At 62.3% G+C, this 21066-nt stretch overlaps 1 protein-coding gene across 1 annotated transcript in view; it reads right to left on the bottom strand.

Moving 5' to 3' along the window:
- The window catches only part of SLC6A3 (solute carrier family 6 member 3), a gene marked incomplete at both ends in the record, with an annotated part of 37415 nt that overhangs the window by 9525 nt on the left and 6824 nt on the right, over positions 1–21066 (bottom strand). Inside the window, 10 exons of the mRNA XM_081303177.1 lie at positions 467–634; positions 3544–3644; positions 3906–4005; positions 4476–4604; positions 5541–5653; positions 9215–9339; positions 10597–10700; positions 14137–14271; positions 14946–15084; positions 19865–20096. Coding sequence (XP_081159303.1) covers positions 467–634; positions 3544–3644; positions 3906–4005; positions 4476–4604; positions 5541–5653; positions 9215–9339; positions 10597–10700; positions 14137–14271; positions 14946–15084; positions 19865–20096 — 1346 coding nt within the window. The remainder of the gene's footprint in view (positions 1–466; positions 635–3543; positions 3645–3905; positions 4006–4475; positions 4605–5540; positions 5654–9214; positions 9340–10596; positions 10701–14136; positions 14272–14945; positions 15085–19864; positions 20097–21066) is intronic.

The raw sequence follows: 21066 nt of genomic DNA, 5'->3' as shown, positions 1-21066 counted from the left end.
CCTTCAGGAACTCAGGGCAGGAGTCTGACATGGCCTCCCAGACCTGTCTCTGCCCCTGCTCCAGGGGCAAAGCCGGGCGCAGAGGAGGAGCGTTCTGGGTGGGGGCCCAGAGCTGCCCATGGCTGCATCAGGGGCTTCACCTGGCCACCCTGGAGGGACACAGGTCACCCTTGACACCACGGCAGTGTGCAGGTGCCCATACACACAGACACATGGACTCACAGGTGGACACATGCACACATACAGCACACGCCACATGACACAGACTCGTTGACAAGACACAGATGTGAGGTGACCTAGACAGACACGTGGACCCTGCACGGGCTCCTGGACTCATACTCCCTGCTGCACTGGCCCCACCCCTCAGCCTCCCCATCTCCCCTGGTCAGGCTGAGCCAGGGCGTGGACACTGCCCAGACCTCCTGGGTAGCCGGGTAGGCCAGGGAGGGGCCGTGTGCACACCCACCTCTCGGAAGGAGCCTGGCAGGCTGCAGAACTTGTAGACTGCATACAGGGGCACCATGGCCATGGAGGACGTGGCGATGACCCAGCCCAGGGCATTGGCCCAGGCAGGGAAGACGTAGGCTCCGTAGTGGGGCGGCCTGAAGGTCACGATGCTGACCACAACCACAAACTGCAACAAGGACACAGGGGTCAGGAGTGCTGGGGGTGGGGGTGAGACAGAGTGGCCACCCCCAGGGTTGCCCCACCGCACATGCTGGACCCTGGCCAGGCCCTGCGGACAAGCAACCTGGGGGTGGCTGGACAGCTAAAGCAAGGTCCTTTGGAGTGTATGGGTTTGGATATGAGGTGTCCCTCAAAAGCTCCCGTGCGAGGTCACGCAAGAGTGTCAGAGTGAAGTGACTGGGTTAGGAGAGCTCGGCTCTAATTGGTGGTTGATCTGCTGATAGGGATGGGTGGCCACCGTGGGCAGGTGGGGTGCGGCTGTGGGGGTGGTCCTGGGGCTGTGCCTCTGGGGTTGCTGAAGCAGAGCCTCTCTGTCCTGGTGTCGTGTCCTGGGCCGCTGTCCTCCACGCCCTTCCGTCAGGCTCTGCCTCTCCTCGGGCCTAGAGCAGTGGAGTCAGCCCACCCTGACTGAGCCCCAGAAACACGCGCCTTTTAAATAAACTTCTCCTCTCCTGAGTTCCTGTCGGACCAAAGGGTCACAGCGACACAAAGCTGACCAGAACAGCGGCATGTCCTGCTCCGTTCTGTGCTCCTCCTGCCCTGCCCCAGGCTGCTCTGCCCACTCCCCTACTTTTTCCTGCCCTGCTCACCTGACCGTGCCCCACCCTCCCTCCCCCCCTTCCTTCTCTGCCTACCCTCCTTGCCCTGCCCTACCCACCTGCCACCCCCTCCACCTACTATACCCTTCCCTACCCTGCTCCGTCTACCCCACCCATCCTACCTACCCTCTCCTCTGCTGAAATCAAAGCCACACCAGCTCCCTCCAACACACTGAATCCCATCTGAGGCTGGAAGACACTGTGGCTCTGTGGCACCCCGGGCAGCCTGGGTGTGGCCTCTTCACCCACTTTGGAGAGATGATGCCACTGGCAACTGGCATCATCTCAGACACACTATCATGGCCACAGCTGCGAACGGAGGGTGTGTGGCAGACGCTGATGGGAACAGGTCCCATGTCGGAGGTCTCTTGATTGATGGGGATGGGGTCTCATTGCTGTGGGGGTCTCTTCATGCCCTTGTTCATTCCTCCCCTCCACAGGGGCGTTATCAGGAACACGTCCTGCACATGGGCCACACACCCACACGTGCACTGCAGCCCACACATGCCCCTGTGTGCTGTGCCCCACACGTGCACACTGGAGTGTGTGTACCTGGCAAGAGGGGCCTTCTAGAGGGAATGCAGGAATCCTCGGGGACGCAGTTTAGGATGCAGCTTGGAAAGCAAATTCTCGGCTTTTCTCAGGGTCCCCAGTTAAGTGCCCACACGGCCACCTTGCCGAACACATTGGGACACATGTCCATGTCTCCATGTCCTCTTCAGTGTTGGCTATTACCTCAAGGCTTGGAGCCAAAAGACGGAGGGTGGGGCTGGGATTCAGGCTGGTGTTGAGCAAGGCGTGGGAAGCCCACGGGCTGCTCACGAAGGCTGGAGCACCAGATAAGCGTGGTGGCTGCCTGCGGGTCTGCGTGGCTTGGAAAGGCCGCACTCCCACAGGCACCGACTGTGAGCTGGTATACCCTCTGGGAGTGTGTTAGTCCCCTGTGGACTGTGCACACCCACAGTGCACCAGGTCCCTGAGGCCGGAGGACAGGGCCACGCTGTGACTCAGGGAGACAGGACAGTGTGGAGCTGGGCTTTCTGTCACATGCAAATTTCATAGGAAGGGCTCTGGCCCAGAGTCCTCATGTCCCCACGAAGAGTGTCGAGTAAGAGGTTCCAGATGCAGTCAGGTGTCTGTAGGTGCTGGTCTCCCAAGACCTGGGTCAGCTCTTGGTGGTATGAGTGCTGAGGGCGCAGACAAGAAGGCGATGGCACGGTGTCCTCAGGGCAGCTCCTGAGCTCCACGTGGGGTCCCCAGCAGGTGGAAGCGCTTTCCCGGGATGCTGAGGGCTTCAAGCCGGGCTGGGGGCTCGCCCACAGAGCCTCAGGTGGGCGCAGAGCCACTGCCAATTCCTCAGGCAGCCTGCTGGGCCTTGGGCGTCCCGTCGAGCACTCACCACTTCGCGCCTAAACCCCAGATGCTGCTGTCAGCTCAGGTTCTCAGACCTCCGCACGTGAACTGGGACCGTCCAGCTGCTGGTGAGTCTTTTCACCTCCCAGGGCCCCTGCTGGCCCTTGGGAGAGGCCCAGGCTGCTCTGAGGGTGTCTGGCTGCGGCTCTCCTCCAACGCTGCCCAGGTGGCTGGGGACTCCGGGCAGGTGTGCCCGCCTGTGGCAGCTCAGGATCTGCTCCGACCTGCAGCCCTACACAGCCAGCGTCTGCACCGGCCAGGGCTCTGGCTTTGACAGGCCTCCTGTTCTGTGCTGTAGCAGGGTGAGGCAGCCAGAGTCCATCCTGAGGCCACCGGCTGCTGCCAAGTTTGGGTGCAACTCTACAAAAACAGGTGGCTGGGGCCTTTGCTAGTTGGGCCCAGTCGGATCCCTGTCCCTGCTTGAAGCCAGGGGCTTACTGGCCACATTAATGGTCCCCAGGCTGAGGGGCCCTGGGAACAGTGGAGGGTCTAGGTCACCCCTGACCTTGGGGACCCCGGGTCTGATGGGCCCTGGAAGGTCTAGTTCGGTCTCTGACTCGCAGCAGAAGGCCTGGCTGGTCTCTAGGTTTCCTCCGACAGAGGGACAGCTCAAGGCCAGGACTCGCTGGGACCTGAGTAGCCCAAGGGTCCTGCAATCCCGCACGAGCTCCTGTCCAGAGCGAGGTGGAAGATGCCTCGGGAGGCCAGAGTGGATGTGGGGGACCCACCTGCCTCCTCTGCTGAGTCCTGAGACCCTGGTTCCAGCCACAGTGCCCCGGGCTCCAGACCCTGGGCACAGGCCAGCTGGGGCTGAGACGGAGTGATGGGCGGCTGTGGCACTTACCAGAAGGAAGCAGGGGCTGACCAGCTTCCAACACAGACGCCAGTACAGGCTGGGCCGCTGCCCCGTCATCTGCTTGATGTCCTCACTGAACTGCTGGACACCTGCGGTGGGGACGTGGTGACCACAGGGTCAGGACAGCCATGTTCCCATGACACTGAACACACGCCAGTTCCTTTTATGCAGGTTCCACCCTGCAGACCCCGGGCTCTGGCTGCACTCAGCCTCCCGTAGAGGCGTCCAGGATCCCTGCCCTGCCCAGACCACCTGGTGGCCTTGCAGACTATGGGTCCCACAGAAAGCAAGCAAGAGGAAGCCGGCCTGGTGGCCACAGAGAAAGCACAGCAGTGTGACTCTGGGCTTACCGTAGAACCAGGCCACTCCGATGGCTTCGATGAGCACTCCAAAGAGGATGGACGTGCCGGCTGCAAAGTGGTCCAGCAGCGTGAAGACGTAGATGCCCCCCTGGAAGAGAGGGGCCCGGCTGGACTTGGTCCCCAGCAGAGGGAATCCCTGCTGTGGGGGCTCCCTCACAGGACTGGCCTGCGGGTCCACTCTGAGATGTGTCCTGTCTACTCCCGTGGAGCCCAGAGCACTGAACACCAGCACATGCAGCTATCACGAAAAGCTTGACACTAGGTCCCCGTCCCAGGACTGCGGGAGAAAGAGGCCAGCGCCAGGCTCAGGATTCCTCTGCCACCTCCTCCCCTTGCCCATCCAGTCCCCCACATCTCCACGCTCCACTGAGGGTGCTCCGGGAGCTCCCTGGGTAGTGGCGTCACTCTGGGACCACGCTCTGGACAGGCAGCTGTCCTGTGTGGGGCTACGGGGAACTGTGTTTGGGGACTTGCAGCTTCTGAGAGAGGTGGCTGGCCTGCCCAGCCCGACGGCACCAACCACCTGCCCACGCCAGGGAGAGCAAGACCCGTGCGTACGTTGGTGACGCAGAAGAGCGAGAGCAGGAAGGTGGCCAGCACGATGCCGAGCGTGAAGAGCTCCCGGTGCCGGTGCAGCAGCGGGAACTCGTCAACCAGCCCCGTGATCACGGACTCCATGCCGCCCATCTGCAGGACACAAGCAGGGCACTGGCACCACCCGGCAGAGCCAGTCCTGTCGTGGGGGGTGCGAACCCGGGGGGGACATGGGGGAGGGGCCTGCACAGTAGTTCAGAGCTCGTACGAAGAAAGGGCTTCAGTGAGGGACACTTCCTTGGTGACATGGCCCTCAGAGGGGGGCCTGGAGGGTGACCACAGCCACCCCAGGCATTGGCTAAGACAGTCTGTTGAATACCAGCCGGGACCTGGCAGGCCAGGCTCTGCTGCGAGGGCAGCTGGGTGCTGCTGGCTGCCCAGGCTGCTCAGAGACCTGTGTCCTGTCAGCACCCTCCATCTGAGTGCAGGAACACAGAGGCCCGTGGTCCCCAGGGCTGTGACCCAGCTGGGTGGGGAGTGAGGGTGGGCTGTGGCCGGTGGCCCTCACTGCTTGGGAAAGGGATTCTTGGTCCATGCTTTCCAGCAAGCATATCCTGGGCCCCATCAGGATGGGCCAATGCAAGAGGCACTGCCCCCTCCCGCCAATCCTGTGACCCCCAAGGCTCAGCTCATGGGGCAGAAGGACCCTGAGAAGGTGCTGCCAGCCCAGGCCCAGCCTCCACTGCCCGCTGTGCATGCCCGATGGCTGGTCATGCTTTCTGAGCCAGGCCTCTGGTGGCCGGGGCCTGCTGCCTGTGTGCTCAGACTCTGAGGGGCCCAGGGTGGACACACTGAAGGCCCAAGGGGGAAGAGGAAGGGTAAGCCAAACTCCAGGAACTGCCCAGCTCTAGAATGACTGTGGCCTGCGTCCCTTGAGTAGGCTCTGTGCTGAGCAGGGAGGTCCGGGGACCATCCATGGGTCTCTGGGTCTCTGCCTGGCCATGCCAGGGCATCACCCAGGAACACGCCGAGCATGGTGCTGAGGGCCCCAGGGGGCTGGGCACGGCAGCCAGGGCCCCCCGGACTCACGGCACTGTCGATCCCCAGGGTGAGCAGCATGGCGAAGAAGACCACCGCCCAGGCGGAGGACAGGGGGAGGGTGGCGATCGCCTCAGGGTAGATGATGAAAATCAGCCCCGGCCCTGCAATGGAAACCCACTCTGGTCACTGCAGGGCTTGGCTCTCTCACTCCCCCGCCCTGAAGGCCGGCTCCGCCCTGTCGGGGGCCTGGGGGCTGACGGGTGGGAGGTTCTCCCGGGCAGTTCTCCCTGAGGGTCCTCCGTCCTGTGAACTCAGCACACACCTGGCCCAGACCCCAGAAGACACACACCCAGAACCCATCAGGGGCTTGTGCTCGTCCCCCATTGCAACCTGAGCCCCACTCACTGGTGTGCGCACGGGCTTTGGGGCGTGGGGGAAGCAGTTAAAGCAGGAACAGAAGCAAGGGCGGAAGGGGCCGTGGGCAGCCCGCGAGTCTGCCAGTTAGCCCTGAGGTCTTTCCAGTGCAGGCCCCACGCACACACAAGCACATGTGCCCACACATGACAGTGCACGAACATGACACGCGTGTGCCACTACATGTGCGTGAACACCGCGCACACAGAAGCACACCCATGTGCACACTATTGGTGGCCTGGCTGTAAAGTTAGAAGGACATCACAAACACGCTGCTGACACCTGCTTCCCGACTGCCCACGCTCACTCCGGCCAACTCAACGCAAACGGACCCGGTGATGTCACTTCCAAGAGCGCACCTTGTGGATGAGCGTGGGGCTGACCTCCCCACCACCCTGCAGCAGGGGCCCTGGAAGACCACACAGATGCAGGCACCCCCATCAGGCCCCCGGGGGCTCGGGAGGCAGAGACTCAGCCCAGGGGACGCCTGCGGTGACCAAGCAACATGCTGTTGGGCCCGAGGCCTGGTCACGGTGCACACCCAGTATCCTAAGATCAGCTGCAAAGCCGTGGCATGTTGTCCCAACAGGATGAGGCCTTGCAGGGCCCAGGGGAGGTGCCTGCAAAGGCCCAAGGGTGGCCCCCTGCAGGGGAGCAGGCTGGGGTGTGGCAGGCCCCCAGCACAGCCCCACACAGCTCCCTCCCAGAGGGTCCTGGATGATCCCACCCCATGTGGCGGACAGCGTCAGTTCCAGCTCACTGTGGATGGGCACCTTTGCGCCTCCTGCCGACCCCAAGTCTCGGCTGCAGACCTCCAACTCCTGCGATCCCCGTCTTCTGCGTGTCTGGCCCACAGGAGGAACTAGCACTCACGTCTTAAAGAACCACACCCACAAGGTCACTGGGACCTGCCCTCCAGCTCGGCTGGACCTGGGCTCCCTGCAGCACTCAGGGTGCCCTGTCAGCTGTGACCCGGGAAGGCTGTGGCCTGGCAGAAGGACAGCGAGCCCACCTGTGGTCTCTGCCTGAGTTGGCACTGCGCCCTGGGGTCCTGAGCACTGGGGCTGTAACGACATCTTCTTTGTCAGCAATGCAGACACAGGCAGCTCACTTCCGGGAGCTGGGGCTTCAAGGCCAACGCCACGTGCCACACCAAGGGCAGGAGGATGGGTGACGGCAGCGAAGGCAGTGGCAGAGCCACTCCCGGGGCTCCTCTCCCGCTGTGGGTGGGGGCAGCCTTCTCAGGACCTGCCCATATTCTACCTACAAAGCGAGGGTCCTACTGCGTGGCCTCTGGGGACCAAGTGGGTGGCTGCTGTGGCCAGTGCTCAGGGCACAGGCAATGTGGTCCTTCCTCCAACTCTGGGCCCCAGGAGGAGGTCAGCTGGTGATGGCACTGCTGGGGTGGGGCAGGTCCATCTGGGTGCAGTGGTCATCACGGCCTGTCTTCACACAGCCCTGTCCCTTCCACTGCATGGATGCCATCTGCCTGAGGCCCTCACCAGAGAGGAGCTGGTGCCAGCTCCACAGGCAAAGTAGATGTCACTTTCAGCTCTTGGACTCTGTGAGCTAAGCAAGCCTCTTTTCTTGGTTTTGGTGGTGGGTACTGGGGATTGAGCGCAGGGGCACTTAACCATTGAGTCATATCCCCAGTCCTATTTTGTATTTTATTTAGAGACAGGGTCAGCAGGAAGCAAAATCCTTGCTTTTGCTGAGGCTGGCTTTGAACTTGCGATCCTCCTACTTCAGCCTCCCAAGCCACTGGGATTACAGGCATGCACCACCATGCCCAGCTAAACCTCTTTGCTTTATAAAGTTCCAATCTCAGGTATTTCATTACAGCAATAGAAAACAGACAAAGACACCATGCCACTCAAACACACAGTGCTACAGCCCTCCCACTTTCTCAGCTATAAGACACAGGTGTGGAAAGACATTGGAGTCTGAAAGCAGGCTGTATGAGTGAGAGTCCACATGCCAGGGACTTCGGGGATTTCTCTGTGACCTAAATCCTATCTACGTACGTTATGATCTCTGGATCTTGGTCAGAAACAGATTAATTGCTGACATCAAGAACAAGCCAGCTTGGTTGTGGCAAGGCCAGCACTGCTTAGTCCTGTGTCACATGCAACTGCAGCAGTTCAGTCCCCCTCCCTGGAGCTGTAGGTACCTCCATCAGGGTACAGGCCCTGAGGGACAATGTCCTCTTCAGACCTTGCCAAAGGTCTCAGGGTGTCTGCAGGAAGCATGTGTTGAGGGACAGAGGTGTGAGGTGCTTTGGGGACTTGTGGTTCTGTTGGCCACATTGGCCTGGTGCAGAGGGCTGCGGAGGGCGGGGGGGGGGGCTGCAGAGGGTGGGGGACTGCAGAGAGCTGCACAGGGCAGGGGGCTGCAGAGGGTGAGGGGCTGCAGAGGGCTGCAGAGGGCTGGGGGCTACAGAGGGCAGGGGGCTGCAGAGGGTGGGGGACTGCAGAGGGCTGGGGGGCTGCAGAGGGCAGAGGGCTGCAGAGGGCTGCAGAGGGCTGGGGGGCTACAGAGGGCAGAGGGCTGCAGAGGGTGAGGGGCTGCAGAGGGCAGAGGGCTGCAGAGGGCGGGGGGCTGCAGAGGGTGGGGGGCTGCAGAGGGCTGCAGAGGGCAGGGGGCTGCAGAGGGTGGGGGCTGCAGAGGGCTGCAGAGGGCAGGGGGCTGCAGAGGGTGGGGGGCTGCAGAGGGCTGCAGAGGGCAGGGGGCTGCAGAGGGTGGGGGGCTGCAGAGGGCTGCAGAAGGCAGAGGGCTGCAGAGGGCTGCAGAGGGCAGAGGGCTGCAGAGGGCTGGGGGCTGCAGAGAGTGGGGGACTGCAGAGGGCTGCAGTGGGTGGGGGGCTGCAGAGAGTGGGGGGCTGCAGAGAGTGGGGGACTGCAGAGGGCGGGGGACTGCAGAGGGCTGCAGAAGGCAGGGGGCTGCAGAGGGATGCAGAGGGCAGGGGGCTGCAGAGGGCTGCAGAGGGCAGAGGGCTGCAGAGGGCTGCAGAGGGCTGCAGAGGGCAGAGGGCTGCAGAGGGCTGCAGAGGGCAGGGGGCTGCAGAGGGCTGCAGAGGGCTGCAGAGGGCAGGGGGCTGCAGAGGGCTGCAGAAGGCTGGGGGGCTGCAGAGGGCAGGGGGCTGCAGAGGGCTGGGGGCTGACGCTGCTTCTGACAGCAGGCTGCTGTGTGGGGCGGGCACTGTAAGGTGGGCCCTTGTTCAAGCCAGATACTCATGGACGGAGGCTCAGGCCCCGCCTGTTCCCTTTTCATCTTGGGGAGTGGGGAAGGTGGGGCAGGGCTGGGCTCACCGTCCTTGGCCACGTCCCCAATGGGCACGTTGTGCTTCTGTGCCATGTATCCCAGGAAGGAGAAGACGACGAAGCCGGAGGAGAAGCTGGTCAGAGAGTTGATGGAGGTGGTGACGATGGCGTCTCTGCAAGGACAAGATAAGCCGTTGGTGCAGCCGGGCTGCGGCCCCGTAATCTCCCAGTCATCAGTCTCCATTTCCTGTGTCTGGGGGGACAGGGGGCTCTGGAGGGGCTGCTTCTCCAGGTGAGCTCGGCAGCCCTGCTGCAGCCCGGCAGGGCCCGACCTGTGGCCACCCTGGACCTCCTGCCTCAGGGTGGGTGAAACAGCCTGTATTCTGCTGGCCCAGGGTGCTGACTGCCCCCCTTGCCAGGGGGCTGCCAAGCAGGGCTTCTAGGACCAGAGGTGTGCACACCCTGTGACATCACTGAAATGCAGATCCTGAGCGGTGGCCCAGTGGCCGGCTGTGTGTGCAGGCACACATGGGGACGCTGGTGCTGCCAGTCTGAGGTCCTCACTGGAGGGCCAGAGGCAAGACAGGGAGAACCAGGAGGGGCCAGAGCCCTCAGGCGGCCAGCGCTCTCCTCCTGGGTCCATGTGGCCAGCTGCCTCGGAGGACTGCATTTCTCCCGCAGAGTGCCTGGACCCGGTTGACACGGGGTGGACTCTGGGCTGGGGCTAGCTGGGGGTCTCCTGCATGGTCTGACTGGCCGTTTCGCTGCACTCAGTCTGAACTTCAGTGCAATTTAATCCTCATGATGTGAAAGAAGTGAACCAGGCTCTGAGGGTGGGAGGAAGCAGGACTCAGACTCGATTCTGTTTGCTTTGGGAGGATTTGGGTTTGGCATGAGGCTGCGGGTGGCCCGCGCCCTCCTGAGCTGGTGGACCAGCCTAGTCTCCTCAGGGTCTGGCATGCCATCCTGGGGTCCAGGCTCCCTCAGTGCAGGCCTGAGGGGCACACTGAGGTGGCTCCTCGGGGCAGGCGTCTTGGTGAGGTTGGACCCTGAGCAAGGGGACAGAGACTGCTGCGCTGGCCTGGGGAGGAGGTGGCAGGAGGAGAGCATGTCTGCACAGAGGGCTGGCCATGCTGCCCTGCCGTGTCCCCTCCAGGAAGGTCCTCCCCAGGAGGGGGCACGCATTCCTATGGACCAAGACCCCAAACCCATGGGTTTCAATACCTTCCTCGAAGTGAGAATTAAGATCTCACTGAGTGCCCACCTTATTTTCCATTTAAAAAGCTGTGTGGTCAGAGGTTGTGCAAGCAGGGTTTCGCTTCCAGGGACCCTCGTTTCCCCAAGTCAGCGTCCCCCTCCCGGCCACCCGCCAGCAGTGATGCCGACTAGCTCTCACAGACCTCTCAGGACCGCTGCAGCTCCGGACTCACCTGTAGCAATTGTTGGTGAACTTGTTGTAGCTGGAGAAGGCGATGAGTACCCCGAACCCAACACCCAGGGAGAAGCACACCTGGGTGGCAGCATCTATCCAGACCTGCAGAGCCGGGAGCGGTGAGGTCGCAGCTAGAGGCGATGAGAGGGCTTTCCACGTCCACCCACCGCGGGGAACTCGGCAGCGGAAAGCCACGGGCTCCAAGAAGCAGCGAGCCTCCCTCCTCCCACCCGGTAGGAAGCAAATGGCATTAGCAGAGTGGCAAAGACCACCAGGGAGTGACCCTCCTGCATCGCTGGCCTGAGAGAAAGGGGGCAGGTCTGCGAGGTCTGCCTATGTCTGCGATCCCCTTGGAGCGTCCACACAGCTATTCCACACGACCAGGGGCATCTGGTCCCTTCCCCTTGAAGCTGCTTTGCGTGTTAAAGCACCAGTGAGCCGACGCTCCGTGTGGCCCCTGACGCTCCGCGTGGCCCCCGACACTCAGCGTGGCCCCTGCCGCTCGGCATGGTCCCCCTGACACTCAGCGTGGCCCCTCTGACCTGCTAACTCGTGATTTGTCTTTCCCAGCACCCCAAACCCAGCAGTGCAGCCAGCATGAGCGGTGCCCAGGAGCTGGGGGCCACCTGAGGCCAGATGTTGGGGTCCAGCAGGTGGCTGGCCCACTTCCTGAATGTGAAAGGAAAGTATGTAGGTCGGTAGCTGCCTGTGGTACATGACTGTTCACGTCAGGGCCTGCAAAGGCCATCAGAGCCCAGGCCTGCCCGACTCCTGCACAGCCCGTGGGAGGCTGAGGAGAAGCCCCGGGGGTTTGGGCAGAGGCTGCTACCTGAGGTGTCTGGGGCTGGCTGTTCCTGGGGGCTATTCCTGCATGTCCAGCCAGGCCAGGGAGAGGTCGTGGGCCTGAATCTAAGGAATGACAGCAGGAACTCCCTCGGGGTTGTGGGGTGGGGGGGAGGGCTGGAGGCCTCCAGTGTCCCAGGCAGCTCCCCTGTGGTGAGGGAGGCGAGCTGGACGCAGAGAAGGCCAGAGCCTCTGGCTGCGGGCCTCAGGCTGCTGGAGCCTTGGGCTGCAGGGCACCAGGTGCCTCTGTCCTTTGGACAGAATGTCAAGATCCCCAGGGCCACCATGTTGGGGTCCTGTGTTAGAGGGCAGCTGGCCAGCTGATCGTCAGGGCTGAAGAGGTGGCCCAGCATGGTCAGGCGGGTAGCGGGCAAGGGGGTCCCTGCTCTGCTGTCCTGTGGCCCCAGTGCCAGTGATCATGCCACCCCTGCTCAGGTGGCTGTGGGCAGCGGGGGGTGGCACCGAGGAGTCCTGCCTCCTGCATAGCCCTCGGCCCTTGCCCAGCTGACGTCACCCCAGCCTGGGCCAGCACCGGGCCCGGGCCCTCAGTCCTGCCCTCCCCGCCTCTTCCCCGCTACTTGCCCACCTGTCTGCGCAGCCATCGTCCACCGCCTGCCTCAGTCTCCTACCCACGTCGGCCTCCTGCCCAGCCTCCAGCCACCCTCCGACTGCCCCTGTTCCTTCTGTCCCCTGGTTCCCACGCCCTCACGTCTGGGCCCGGCTCTCCTCTGTGGAGCGTCTCCCACACGTGCACCTGCTGCCCTCCTGCAGGCTCCTGCTCCTGCTGAAGTGCTAGGTGCTCTAGGTGCCCCTGCTTTGCCCTGGATTCTGGGACATGCCTCCCACAGGCATCCCCTGCCCTGCTGCCACCCTCCACTCTGCCCACCCTGCCCTGCTGCCCACCCTGCCCTGCTCCCACCCTGCACTGCTGCCACCCTGCCCTGTCGTCTACCCTGCCTGCCACCCTGCCCTGCTGCCACCCTGCCCTGCTGCCCACCCTCCACTCTGCCCACCTTGCCCTGCTCCCACCCTGCCCTGCTGGCCACCCTGCCCTGCTCCCACCCTGCCTTGCTGGCCACCCTGCCTTGCTGGCCACCCTGCACTGCTGCCCACCCTGCCCTGCTGCCCACCCTGCCCTGCTGCCACCCTTCCCTGCTGCCCACCCTGCCCTGCTGCCACCCTGCCCTGTTGTCTACCCTGCCTGCCACCCTGCCCTGCTGCCACCCTGTCCTGCTCCCACCCTGCCTTGCTGGCCCATCCTGCCTGCTGGCCACCCTGCCCTGCTGGCCACCCTGCCCTGCTCCCACCCTGCCTTGCTGGCCCACCCTGCCCTGCTCCCACCCTGCCTTGCTGGCCCACCCTGCCCTGCTGGCCACCCTGCCCCGCTGGCCACCCTGCCCTGTGCCCACCCTGCACTGCTGCCCATCCTGCCTGCTGGCCACCCTGCCCTGCTGGCCACCCTGCCCTGCTCCCACCCTGCCTTGCTGGCCCACCCTGCCCTGCTGGCCACTCTGCCCTACTGCCCACCCTCCCTTGCTGGCCCACCCTGCCCTGCTGCCCACCCTTCCCTGCTGGCCACCCTGCCGTGCTGCCCACCATGCCCTCTGCCCTGCTGCTGACAGCTGCAGCTCCCCTGGCCTGGTCCACACCACAGTCCCCTTTGCCGGCTCCTCCATGCCCCAGCCCCCAGGGTGCGCCTGTCCACTGCCCTCAGGCCTCTGCAGCTCTCAGGTCTCTTCTGCCCTGAGGCCACCACTGCCCCAGGCGTCCACTGTCCTCGGGCCTGGCCTCCATCTTCAGCTGGGCTTGCCTCATGGCCTTCTGCCCCTCGCAGAGGAGCTCTCCTCTTCTCCTCCTGCCGGCCCCTCCTCCCCGTCCTCCTGTTTCTGCTGCAGCTTTGGTCTTTCTGCTGCCCTGTGCACCTGGAACTGACTCCTGGCCTTACCTGCCTGGGGCCACACCTGCGGAGGCCTCCTGCCCCCGCCGACCCACAGTGACAGAACCCCTGGATGGCCTCCGCCCCTCCATCCCACCTTGTCCACCAGAATCTGACATCCCCACAAAGCTGCTCTCTCCACCACCCGTGCCCAGGAGCCTCTGCCACTGGCCACTGCACTCCTCTTTGCCCAAACAGCACTGTCCCTTCTCCCTCCCTCGGGGACCCACCTCGCAGGGCCTGGCCAGACCTGGCCTCTCTGAGGCTGCTCCATCCACATGCTTTAACCCAGAGGCTCTCTCCCTCTGTGCGGCCTGACTAGATTTGGTTTCCCACTGGACCAGATTGAGGTCACCCTCTTATTGTGCGCAGGCCCAGGAGGCCCCGGAGCAGGCAGCGCTGCGGGTTGGTGGCCGGGGAACCGCAGCAGCCGGCTGAGCCGCACGGTGTTTTCCAGGACTCAAGGGCACCCTTCTGGCAGCAGGTGGCAAAGGGGAGACAGCGAGGCAGCACTGGGGTGTGGTGCCTGGCAGCAGCCAGCAGAGGACTGCCCCCAGGGTCCTCCCCCTGCACCTGCTCAGGCTCCCTGCTCTGCACAGGCCCCTCACCTGGCCCGACAATGCGGGTGCCAGCCGGCCTGCCCCGCTGGACAGAGAAGTTCCTGCCCAGTGCTTGTGGGACTCCCGGGCCAGAACGTAGGTGCTCATGGCCTGGCCCCTGCCAGCCCTCGAGGTCTGGGGTCCACGGGGGGTGACTCACAGATGCCTCGCAGAGCCGGTAGAAGTCCACGCTCAGGTAGGCTCTGATGCCATCCAGGGCCCCAGGGAGGGTGATACCGCGCAGGAGCAGGGCGGTGAGGACCACATAAGGCATGGTGGCTGTGATCCACACAACCTGCAGGAGAGCAGGTGACACTGGACTGCCCAGGCCACTGGGAGGGGGCCCTGGTACAGCAGGTGCCGGCAGGAGAGCAGCACAGGGTCACCTAAGTGGGAGTGCTAGGAGGTGGCCTCTGAGGGCCGCCTGGTGTCCCGCGCATCACACGATGCAGCCCAGGGAAGCTCACTGAGTGGACTGCAGCTGGCCTCTGTCCTGTGTGTGTTCCAGGCCAGAGTGCCGTGGGCAGGAGTGGCTGGGCTCCCGAAGGGTGAGGGGCACACCAGCTGACCTTGCTGGGGAGTGAGAGGTCTGTGTCCCGAGGGCTGAGTGTGCCTACCACAAGTGCAGTGACCGCTGTGCTAGAACTGCTCCGGGTGCCCATGTCCCTCCACAGCACTTTCATGGGGGGGGGGGGAGAGAGAGAGAGAGGGGAAGGGGGGGCCCCAGTGCCCCCTGTGCTTGTCTTCACTCTGGAAACCTCCTGCTGTGGGTGATTCCCTCTCCGTGTCCTTCCCCAAACACAGCAAGTATCTCCTCAACCCCACAGGGCCACTTGTCCACTTCTGCACATGGACAGACACTTGTCCATGCTGACTCAGCTATGGCATGTGTCCCGACCCTGGCCGTGCGTCCATCCTGACCTGACCACCATCCTGTGTTCACGCCTGGTGGCAGGGCCCAGCACTCACCTTCCCCGAGGTCTTCACCCCCTTCCACAGGCTGAAGTAGAGCAGGACAATGACCAGGACCAGGCAGACTGTGAGCTGCCACCGCGGAGGGCCCAGGTCGTCGATGCCACGGCTCTCGTGGAGATGCAGCACGCCGCGCCTGGAGGGGCACAGGGGCTCAGAGGGCAGCCAGCACACCCCGACCTGGACAGCTGGCCAGAGACCTGCCCTCCCTGCAGTCACACGCAGGGAGAAGCTGGGAACCCGACCAGGCACGGGATCTGACCCACCAGAAAGCCTGCTCTGGAAGGTCCAGCCTACCAGCCCGTCCCCGAGGCTTCTGGACACCCGGCCCTCACCACCTGCCCTTGGCACCCTGATGTCTGGAGTGGGGAGGAAATGGGTTCCCTGGGTCTGTGAGGAGGGAACCCCAGGAACCAGAGGGAGGCTGCTGCCCGAGATGGCCCCGGGCTTCCTGAAGGTGGAGCTCTGAGCAATAACAGGCTCCTGACCCCTCCCACTGCCCGGCTGCTTCAAGGAGGCTCCTCAGGGACGGACTAGGGATGACTCTGCTCTGGGCTCCATCAGGGTCCCCATGGGGCTCCTGTCCCCAAAGGGCAGAGTGTCAGGTAACAAGGAGAGGGGTGGGACGGAGCCAGGCTCCAGTCCTGGATACTAAGTCCTGGTGACAACCTGCGGGAATCTGCAGGAAAGGCGGGACAGAAACGAGAAATGTGAACTGAAACCAGGATGAGACCAGTGAGGTCCACGTCCACCGTGGGAAGACTGAGTCGGCACAGACACTGTGCTCTCCGGGTAGGAGACGGGGTGTCGGCTCGGCCTGGGGTCCGACAGTGGATTCCTAGACACACGTGAAACCTAGACAAGTCTGCCGTTATCAGGTGTAAAGACGTCTGTACGTCCGAGGAGTCCATCGGCGAGGGAGCAGGGACTGTGGAAGGGGGAAGACGCGCCCAACTCCCCGCCGCACGAGGGAGTAGCAGCCAGAAGGAAGGACTCCCAGGACCAACAGCACGGGCACAGCCCTCCATGCTAGGGTGGGCTCCGGCTGGCGCTCCTCCCCGCAGGCACACCACAGCCAACCGGCACGTGGACAGACTGAATGCGCCAGTCACTAGGGATGCGCAAACCCAGACTATGAGAAGCTCCACTGCCCACACGGATGGAGGTCATCTGAGCCAAGAAACAGGCAGAAAAGAAGTGTGGTCCAGCGTGGAGAAGCTGAGAACCGTGGGCACTGCTGGGGTGTGAGGGCCGAGCTTCGGGTCAAGCTCAGGCTGCCCCCCAGGACGCTGGCGTCGCGTCTGGGCACACACTCAAAGGGAAGGAAAGCAGGATTCACACTCCACGTGCACCCACATTCCCATGGGTCTGCAGCAGCTGGAGAGCCCCAGCTGCCCGGGGTCCAGGCAGCTGCAGGACGTCATCAAGACCAAGAGCCAGCTGGGCTGAAAAAGAAGTCAAGCCCTGGCACTGGGTGGACACTGAAGGTGTACCCCAAGAGGAGTAGGTCAGAGCAAAAGACCCCACGGTCCACGGGCCGGACGCCCTGGGGTCATTGGAGTCATCAGCTGGTACCTGTAATGTGGGGGCCAGGCCTGGGGGGACTGCAGTTGAGTTTAATGGGGACAGAATTCTGGTTTGGGAAGCCGAACACAGTGGAGATGAGTGGTGGCGATGGCCTCCCACTTGACGAACGTGCTCAGTGCGCCGCGGGCCTGCGCGTAAACGGGAAAGCGCTGGATTCATGTGCAGTTGCTACCTGGGAGCCCCGGAGAAGGAAGAGCACGCTCAGGAGGCCAGCGAGTCACCGGCACCGTGCTCATGGGGGTGCCTCACGGGGGGCGGGCAGTGGGCCAGAAGGAGCCTCCCCTCGAAGACGAGGCCTGGTGCTGGCAGGCGGGAGGGCAGGATGGATCTACGGGCCGTCATTCGAGTACACCCGGGCCAGGACAGTCAGCAGCACAGGGTGGAGAGGACCTTGACATGGCCACACAGACTGGGAGGAGGGAGCAGGCTGCGGGGCTGTCCGGAGCCGTGGAGCCACGCGATGTGAACGTCACCTGGCCACGAGGTACCTGGCCACGAGGCACGAGGGGCTGGACCCTGGTCACCCACAGTGCGGATGAGGGGAAGCCTCAGAGCTGATTAACCCCAGAGGAGAGGTGACACCAACTGAAAAAATAGCCAGAGAGAGACTTGAACCCCACCATACTGATGACAATCACAGGCAGACTGTCGCACTGGACACGAGAGACTATGCTGTGCACCAGAAGCCCACTCTGAGTGAAGGACACACAGGTCAAATGCCAGAGCGGGAACAGGTCCCGACATGGCCACCACTCCTGATGGCGGGGTGGCCATATTCATGCCAGAAAAGCAACTTCAGGAGGAGGTGACCCAAAGGGTGAGCATGATGGCCAGGGGGTCAGACCAAAAGCTGACACTCACGCACACACCTGCCTTCATCCTGGGGCCTCCAGACGCAGTGCAGCCAAGAGAGCATGAAGAGGAAAGGCAAGCCCACCACTGCAGGGGGTCCCAGCACCTTCCCAGGACCTGGCCAGCAGAGGACAGCAACTCCCTGCAGACACCGCGACTGAGCAGCACCGAGGACACCAACCAGCACACCGTTCGTTCCCTTGACACACCCCCGACAGCAGAAAGCATGCTCTTTCTTTTGAGATGGGTCTTACTGTGTGGCTTGGCTGGTCTTGAACACCCAGCCCCTGGGACCCTCACTCCGTAGGATCCAAACACCACTAAGTTGCTGAGGCTGACCTTAAACTAGTGATCCTCCTGCCTCAGCCTCCTGAGGTGCTGGGATTAGACGCGCACCAGCCTGGCCAGGCCACCATGCGTTAAAAACCCATTCTTTTTAGATGCATCTTCCACCAAGCTACCAGAGTAGAGGGTACATACAGAGCACCACACAGCAGGCCGTGAACAAGTCTCAGTAAATTTTAAAAGATTAAACTTTTATACACATGTCATTTTGTCAAAATGAAATTAAATTAGAAATTGATAACAGAAACATCTAGGAAACCTCCAAATACTTCAAAGTTAAACAATCAACTTCTAAGAATATTCCATTAGTCAAAGTCGAAATCATAAGTGAGATTAAGAAATACCTTCCCATGAATGGAAATGAAAATACATCTCCAACTTTGTAAGATGTAGCTAAACTGGTCCCTTAGAGGAAAATTCATAGCTCTAAATTCAGGACTTTCTACTCTGTGTTAGAAAGTGGGTGAAGGCAGACTTAGCAAGTGCCCATGGTAGTGAGGGGCATTCAAAAACGCCTGGAGCCACGTGAGTCCATCCCTCAGGCCACACTTTCCGGGCTCAGGCTTCTTGCTTGCCGCGCTAACTGACCCTCAGTCCTCAGATCCATGGAGAGGCACCATTCACACAGCGCAGGGAGGCTGACTGCTATGGGTGGGTGGCCACCTGCAGGACGCACACTCATCACTGTCACCACCTTGGCCTTTCTTTGCCGTACAGTGTGACCTGGGCTCCTGACTCGGAGCCTGTAGGATCCTGCTTCTCCTTCACAGTGAGCTCATTATAAAGGGGGTCTGAACTCCAGACCCCTGCAGACCTGTGCATGGAGGTCGCTGGGCCTGATGCTTCAGGGGAGTGAAGCCCGGGAGCGTTTGGGAGGCACAGCGGGCACCTCGGTGCCAGGAGAGGCTCCTCAGCACTCAGGGCTGTGGGTCCTCCTGCTTCCCCTCTGCCCGGCTGCCTCCAATGACAGTGGCCAGACCTTCCTGGAGCACAGAGCTCCATCGCCTCTCCATCTGTCTCCGATAGTCTGATTTCTGAAACATGCATATTCCTTCCTCCATTCATCACAAATCCCTGAATTCTCTGCCTGACCTTCTTATCTGAAAATCACGCAGATGAACTGACACCCCACACCTCCCGAGAGGTGACAGAGAGGTGACACTTCTGCAACCTTCCCATGTACTCCAAAGTACACTGACGTCCACCTGAAACTTGGGACAGGTGCTGGCTCGGCCTCATGCCCCCCTGCATCCTCCAGGGCCACCCAGCTGTCCTGCAGATCTTGTGCACCCACAGCCCAGGGTAAAACTCTTGCTGGAAACAGGGTCGGGGAAGGACCACCAGTGGCCCAGTGTGGCCCCCCACAGTGAGCTTTCTCATGCACACACACATCTGGTTCCAGAGGGTCCAGGGGAGGGGTGGACCTATGCAGAGGTCACAGCCCTTCCAGGCAAGGCCACCTGGTGATGGAGAAGGGGACGAAAGAGTGGGTGCAGAATTGAAGGACTCAGAGAAAAACAGATTCCAGGAGAGGGGCTGGCCTGAAGATGGCCTGCAGAGGGTCAGGCCTGGTAAGCGGATGGCAGGAGGAGACAGAAGGCCAGGAGGAGCCTGCAGGGCACCGGGTGGGCTGGGGCAGCAGAGGAAGGGGCCTCTAGACAGGGGAGGAACCCAGAGAAGGCAATAAAGTTGTGTTTGTAAAAAGAGAAAAGCTCACGAAAGTGGGCTGCAGCTAGTGCAAACCCCCTTGATGACCCCAGGGCCAGGCTGCACTGCCCCGGAGCCCCTCTGCTGGAGAGAGTGCAGCCTGCAGGCACCAGCACGGCCGACGCGCAGGGAGGGGCGGCCAGAACACAGGCCGAGCGCACTTCCCCTCAGCACCCGGGAGGCTCCTTCCCCACGGGGAAGCGGCATGTAGTGAGGGGCTCGTCTGCCAGAGCTGCTGGGATTCAGAAGCTCCCTCCACCAGGAAGTGGAGAAGCAGGTCAATGGCAGCTCCAGACAGGGCAGAGGGTCCCCTCCACACCTGGGGAGCAGCAGGGCAGGGTGCCGGGTGCCCTCGGGGCTGCCCTGGGGGCCAGCCCTGCCACCTGGCCACTCTGCAGGCCTGTAGGAGCCGAACTTCCACTTACTCAAAGTACTCGGCGGCGGGCGTGGTCCAGAAGGTGTCGTTGGGGCCCGGGCTGGCGCTGGCGTTGGCGGTGCGGGCGTCGGAGCAGTTGGGGCTGTTCCAGGAGTTGTTGCAGTGCACCCAGGGCAGCTCCGCGGAGAAGGAGGAGAAGAGGTAGTGTAGCGCCCAGGCGATGATGACGTTGTAGAAGAAGCCCACGTAGAGCGAGATGAGGATGACCGTGAAGCCCACGCCTGGCGGGCGACACACGGCCGTCGGCAGTGGCCCTGGCACCCCTCGAGCTGGCAAGGCTCTGGCCTCAGTGCCAGGTGACACCCAGGGAGGCTCATGGAGGGGCTGGCCAGGCCTCAGGCTGTGACTTTAGGGAAGGGCCCTCTCCTCTAGCCAGAGACATCAGGATGTCTCTAAGGGCCACCCAGGGTATCTGAGACCACCCTGGTACCTGCAGGGACCCTTAAGGCTAGCTAAGGACACCCAGCATCTGGGGCCACTCTAGATCATCCAGGGCCACCTAGGCACATCAAGGTCACCCACAGCCACACAGGGCAAGTGGGGACCATCCATTGCCATCACAGCCACTCAGGCTCATCTAGGGTCATGTGGGGGCTACTCTGGGTCACCCAAGAGAACATAACCCAGGGTTATAAGGGGCTACTCTGTCTACATAAAACTGTCAAGATCATCTAAGTCACTTATGGCCACAGTATCACCCTGGGCCATCTTGAGATGCCCATGCCAATTAGGCCACCAAAGGTCACCCACGAATGCTCAGCATCATCAGGGGACAATTGGGGTCCTCCATGACCATCCATAGCAACCCAGGCCCAAGGACCACTAAGGGCACCCAGCACTATCCATGATTAACCAGGGACACTGTAGTCACAGGGTGGCTCGCAGCCATCTGTGCTCATCCTTGCCCATTAGGTTACCCAAACTTACCCAAGGCCACCTGTGGCCACCCACAGGCACCCATACCTTTCCCTGAGACTACCCAGGGTAAGCAGGGTCATCTGGGGCTATTTGCAATCACCCAGGCCAGGCCTGACCATTCAGTCTCCCAGGTTCATGTATGATCATCCAGGCTTCCTAGGACCTCACGGGGCCACATGAGATCATCAAGCACCACCACGGAATGTTAGGACCAGGTGGAGTTTCCTAAGATCACCCAGGGCCATGCATGAAGATCTGAGGCCACCCAGAGAC

The sequence above is a fragment of the Spermophilus citellus genome, assembly GCF_964194105.1.
Source record: "Spermophilus citellus genome assembly, chromosome: 1".
Taxonomy (NCBI): domain Eukaryota; kingdom Metazoa; phylum Chordata; class Mammalia; order Rodentia; family Sciuridae; genus Spermophilus; species Spermophilus citellus.
Note: the sequence above shows the minus strand (reverse complement) of the source record. Positions and strands in the feature narration are given on the sequence as shown.